Source organism: Octopus bimaculoides, chromosome 12 (assembly GCF_001194135.2).
Source record: "Octopus bimaculoides isolate UCB-OBI-ISO-001 chromosome 12, ASM119413v2, whole genome shotgun sequence".
In the NCBI taxonomy this organism is placed as follows: Eukaryota; Metazoa; Mollusca; class Cephalopoda; order Octopoda; family Octopodidae; genus Octopus; species Octopus bimaculoides.
In genome coordinates, this window is record NC_068992.1 from 64,461,720 (window position 1) to 64,468,067 (window position 6,348).

General features: G+C 37.1%; 1 protein-coding gene across 1 annotated transcript in view; it reads right to left on the reverse strand.

Moving 5' to 3' along the window:
• The window catches only part of LOC106884490 (uncharacterized), a 93,407-nt gene that overhangs the window by 4,530 nt on the left and 82,529 nt on the right, over positions 1-6,348 (reverse strand). Inside the window, exons 6-7 of the mRNA XM_052972061.1 lie at positions 3,599-4,054; positions 1,257-1,436 (exon numbers count right to left, since the gene is read on the reverse strand). Coding sequence (XP_052828021.1) covers positions 1,257-1,436; positions 3,599-4,054 — 636 coding nt within the window. The remainder of the gene's footprint in view (positions 1-1,256; positions 1,437-3,598; positions 4,055-6,348) is intronic.

Consider the following 6,348-nt stretch of genomic DNA (forward strand, 5'->3'; position numbering starts at 1 on the left):
TGTCCTATTTTCCATAAACACACACACACACACATATTTACACATACTTACACACATATATGTATATATATATATACATACATACATACACACACACACATATATATATATATATATATATATATATGTATATATAGACACATACACACAACACATATACGTGTATGTGTGTATTCGAGTAGTATATCCTTAATTTATGGTCATAACCGGCCAGAAAGTTGCTATTGGTTTCGCGTCTGCTATTGCTCTCACCGATATAGACGGCTCATCAATCATGCTGACCGGAAGTACATAACCTCTTTAGGCAATACAGACAACATACTGACTGGAAGCACACAGCCTTTTCACTGTAAAAAGGCAATGTGTTTCTGGCCAGAATGTCTGATGAGTTATCTATATTGCTGAGTGCAAATAGTAGATGCGAAGCCAATGATAACTTTCTGACCAGTTATTGCCATAATTAAGGATATACGACTTGAATACGTAAATATATGTATAACTATTCTAAATTTCCTTTAGAATGTGCCTTTTTTTCATGTATGGGAAACTGTCAGATGTGTGTGTGTTCACCTTTCATTACTACATACATACCCATACAGAATGTGTATGTAAGTCACAGAAAAGCTATGTCTATTAAGAACATGCTTGTACAAAAAAAAGGAGACAACCTATTTGAAAGAGAAAAAAAATAACTATGTACTACTGAAAAGTATGATAAACTTCAACTGCAAACCACTTAAGCAGTAAGATTGAGATAACAAAGAAATGTCTGAAGGAAAATAAAATTTATTTATTCAACTGACACAGGCAAATGGCACCTGATTACGCAAAAGAATGGAGATAAGGAGAAAAAAACAGAAGTTCACAGAATATTCTTGGTTCTGAACACACAGTTAATCACGAAACCTACGCACTGAACAAAAATCGTCAATATTGGATAATTCGACGGTTGTCGTTCTGGCATAAGACTGTGAAGTAACCGAGTGTGACCAACTGTAATTATTTATAATAATAGATATTTGCTCTACTTAGAAATTCAGTACTTTTAGTTTGTTCATAATAAAAGATTATAGCTTGAGGAAGAGTGAAACAAAGTGCGAGTTTGTGTGTGTATGCGTACATGTGTGTGTATGTGTGTTTGCACGCGTATGTACCTGTGCATGTGTGTGTGTGCGTGTGAGAGAGAGAGAGAAAAAGACAAAAGATTAAGAGAAAGAACCAGAGATGGGGGAAGAGATGGAAGATTGTATATTTACCTCGCCCCATTCCGTGAGAAACCAGTCTGTATCACATGAAGAGACAACACAGTTTTCTTGAGTAACAGGTTTCTCGTCTTGGCAATTCTCCTCGGAAACAACATGTAGCGAATTGAGGCCGAACTTCTTGAGACAAGCGACCTCTCGGGTCCGTTGTCCCTTACCACAATCAGCTGAACACTAGAACCAAAAGACATTGAAATATTCCGTTACCAACATAAATTCATTTAAGCAATAGTAAGTGAAAACTCGCTGCTGGTCGAACACGAGAAATCTTCAGAGGAAGAAATTTGGCCCGTTCCGGACCCATCTAATTAGTGACTCCTAGATGTCCTTATGTTGTTATTTAAATACCACTTTTAACGGGGATTGCATTCGGAATCCCTGGGTGCTCTTATCGCTGAGCCAACTGCTGCAAACTGGCTTTCCTTCGTTCTGTGTTTAGTGGTCTGCTGTATTCGTCTCAGTTACAACTGGCATTCCTTTTCGCACATAATCACATTTAGAGACATACTAAGTAACGTTGAATGCACTATAGGCGTGTACAAGCATATCTAACATATCGTATGCACTCGGACATGGAAAGGCATACGTTGCAGACATTGCCTCGAGAGAAACAGTTCTCCATATTGACCATATACAGTAATCCCTGGCCATATCGTGGTTCACCCATCGCACACTCAGTACATCGCGGATTTTTCTGGCTAATGTATGTAAACTTATATCATGAACTCCTGCAGGTTTCTGCGGCCAATAGGTATTTATATTTTTTAGATTTTAATTATTTCTGTGGGAAGTTTTGGAACGTAATACCCACGACAGTCGAGGGACCACCGTTTGTGAAAAATACATCATTGCGCTATGAATGGTGTTATCAAACAGTAGGACACATGCATTTCTGCAACGTTGCGCATCATCAGCTACAAGTACCTAGTCATACTCCATAGCCATTAGAAACAGGTTGTTCTTATATTAATTTCAGCTTCTCAAAACTTTGCGCACACCAATAAATTCATCATTTGCTGATTTAATATAAAAACAACCTGTTTTTGGTGTCTACGAAGGACGACTTGGTATCATTTGCTTTTCATATATATAGTCTGTTAGGAGAATATTTTTCTCCAGAAATAATTTCTGCAGCGTATGTCTTTCCATGCCCAGTTGTACACGAACATGTTGAATATTATTGTGAACACTTATAAATTTGTTTGTTCTCCACTAGGTCAAACAAGCTGCCTGATTTAACGCCACAAGGTTTATTGTGTTGTAAGTGCTAGAACTGCCAGACCCTCGCTTTTTTATCCGCCTACATAGTTTTCACTTATTCTTAAGTCGGCTCTGATCAAACAGTTCTATGATCTACTTATCTCTGCCATGACCACCCTGTCCTTTTAGGGGCATTTTCTATGGCCTCATTATCTAATTTATCCTTCCAGTATTTAAATGGTGGGATACAATTTGAAGGGTGTTTGGTTTCTATTTCTAGCAGGTTGATCGACCATGTAAAGGGCCCCCCACTTCCTATATTTTCTCCTACAGATAGATGTTCATGTCTATCTTTAGATCACTAATCTAGGGGTGTGACTTGTAGAGGTCATGGACTTGAGAACTTTCTCCTTTCTTAAATCAGAAAACCTGTCGTCTGCGACAGGTAATGGCTGCGTGGTTGACCCTGAAAAATAAGATCTATGTTAAAAGACGTTCCAACTGCAACCACCCCTTGTTCTCTTGCGTCATGGAGTTCATTATTCAACGCACCCTTTTTCTTTTAAGACAGCAGTGTGATTTGAGGGGTGTCTGTTAACTGTTTTTAGTCAGTTTTATACGTAAAGACTCGGCAAGTGTTTTTATTTTTTAAGAGCACCAAAGATAAATATATGCAAAAATGGGAAAAGATTTTAGAGAATTGTCTATCTGAAGAGCACAAACTAACAAGAAACCCCTCGAGGCCACACGAGTCTTGGCTTACTAAAATAGCAGCCATTGGAATGCTTTTGATCATAGAACTACTCGATTAAGGCTGACCTGGGGCTAAACTACAACAACAACTATAACCTCCACGTAGTGTTCAAATTGTTAGAAACAGCAGCCAAATCACCTTGAAATTATACTTTAGTTGCTGTCTTGAGGAAGAAGAGAATACATTTCCAGCCATGATAACTCTGTTACGACCATATAGTCCTCTATGTCTTCTGTTACTCTTTTAAGGCATTTGGTGTGGTTTTGTCTGTTATTTCTAGCAAGCCGAACGACCGTCTATAGGTTACTCCTTTGTTAGGTAATGGTTTATTATTAAGACATTAACTCTGTCAGACTGAAATTAAAAGCAACGAACTGCTTACCTCACTCCATGCTCCAGTGAACCATATACCTCCGCAAGGATGACTGCTGCTGCATGGAGTTTTGAACTCGGGTTTTTTCAAACGATCACAGCGTGAAGATGACAGTAAATTGCCGTCATTTGAAACACAAATGACCTGCCTTGTGGTAAATCCTGAACCGCAGTTGCTAGAACACTTATTGGACCACTTCGAAACGTACCATTTCGGTGGACAATGCTGTGCCTGACATAATTCAGTTCTATGAGGTTTGGGTTTGGGACAGAAACGTCCTGGTATTGACGTTCCTAAATGTGGGCTAACACACTTGACTAATCTCTTTCTTCTGCTTCCTTGACCGCATTCTGGTTTACATCTACCCCACGCCTTCACCAGCCATTTTCCACACGGGTTATTTTGGCACTGCCGTACAGCCGCTGGTCTCGGTGTCTTACTGCATCTTTCTGCGGACACTTTCAGCTGAAACAAAAAAAACAAAAACAGACGATTAACAACACCACCAAACAATAACAACAACAACAACAAAACGATGTTGTATTACGTGGTACATTGTGAAGGCGTGTAAACACGTCCAATTGTTGATGGGGCAATTGGTTAGTGCTTATGGATGTATGTGTACATTTATACTCTTATACACTGTACGTTAATGGAAATTAAACAAAAGGGAAAACATAACGAACTCTTAAACAAACCGGATAAAATGTATTGTGGAATATTTACCGCAACTCACCTCGGTGGACATCTAGACGTTTCGGAGACTAATTAATTTGTCATCCGCAATTGAAGAGATGACTTTAATCGTTTATTATAAATCAAAAGGAGAAAATAACACACATACATACACTCATGTGCGCCCGCATGTACTTACATACGGACATAAACATATACATTATATGTATAAAGTTTTATATATCTTACATGTATATATATATATTCTTGTATTCTTTTACTTGTTTCAGTCATTTGACTGCGGCCATGCTAGAGCATCGCCTTTAGCCCCCTTGGACTTATTCTTTGTAAGCCTAGTGCTTATTCTATCGGTCACTTTTACCGAACTGCTAGTTTACGGGGACGTAAACACACCAACAACGGTTGTCAAGCGATGGTGGGGGGGATAAACACATACACACAAGTATATACATACATACATACATACATACATAATACATACATACATACAAGGGAAAGGTAAATCCTGATACAGCTTGGCCCCAATGAGGTCGCAACTTGTTTCTACAGCTGAGTGAACTGGAGCAACGTGAAATAAAGTGTCTTGCTCAAGAACACAACACACAGTTCGGCCCGGGAATCAAACTCACTACCGCATGGTTGAGAACCCGATGCTCTAACTACTGAATCATCCATATATATGCATTTACGTATGTATGTATGAATGTATGCGTGTGTGGGTGCGTATGCGTGCGTGCATGTGTGTATGTTTTAATATTTCACTCTTAAACATTGCGAGACTCTTTTTCTTATTATACATATATATATATATATATATATATATATATATAGGTGTGTGTGTTTGTGTGTCTGTGTCTGTCCCCCCACTATCACTTGACAACCGATGCCAGTGTGTTTACGTCTCGGTTAAATAGCGGTTCGGTAAAAGAGACCGATGAAATAAGTACTAGGCTTACAAAGAATAAGTTCTGGAGTCGATTTGTTTGACTGAAGGCGGTGCTCCAGCATGGCCGCAGTCAAATGATTGAAACAAATAAAAGAATATATATATATATATATATATATATATGTATATATAAGGTCAAAAAAACACAACATACGGAAATCGTCAAAACAGTAATCCGGAGAAGGACGATAGCACAACAACGGCAAACAGGACAAAATAAGACATACGTATCATTGGCAGCCAATTGCTTCTTCAGTCGTAGTCTGGAATGTCCACGTAGTTTCGCCCAGAGTACATACATGTATAATGAATGTGTGCATGTATATATTCATGAGTAAATGTACACCCACGCAATTGCAGAGTAGATTGCTGAACGCTTAATTATAGTCCCCATGACGGTTTATAAAATATCCATACAGAACGTTACATACGTTTGAGTATATGTATGTATGTATGTATGTATGTATGTATGTATGTTATTCACTCTTCTGCGTGCACAATAGTTTGTGGAACTTTTAACTTGGCTCCATATGTTGGTTTTCCTTTGTCAAGATTGCAACAAGAGACCATGTGTCAGGGAGGACATTAAGTTGTTACATTGAAGATAAATGTAGGATTTTCAAGGATATCATAGAAACAGGCATACACATATGAATACGCGCCTTTATATATATGTATATATGTGTACACATACGCACATATGTATGTATATATGTATGACATACATAGGTGTATCTTTATATATATGTACAGACACACACACACATACAAATATACATATATACATGTATACATACATGCATATGTATATATATATATATATATATATATATATATATAATATATATTATATATATACACACACACATACATATGCGGGTGCACACACACACGCACATGTGTGTATGTATATGTATATATGTATATATATGTATATATACATGCATATGTATATGTATATATACGTATATATGAATATATGTATATGTATATATACGTATATATGAATATATATATATGTATATATATATATGTATATATATATATGTAAATATATATATGTATATATATATGTATACATATACATATGTATATGTACATATATATATATATATAT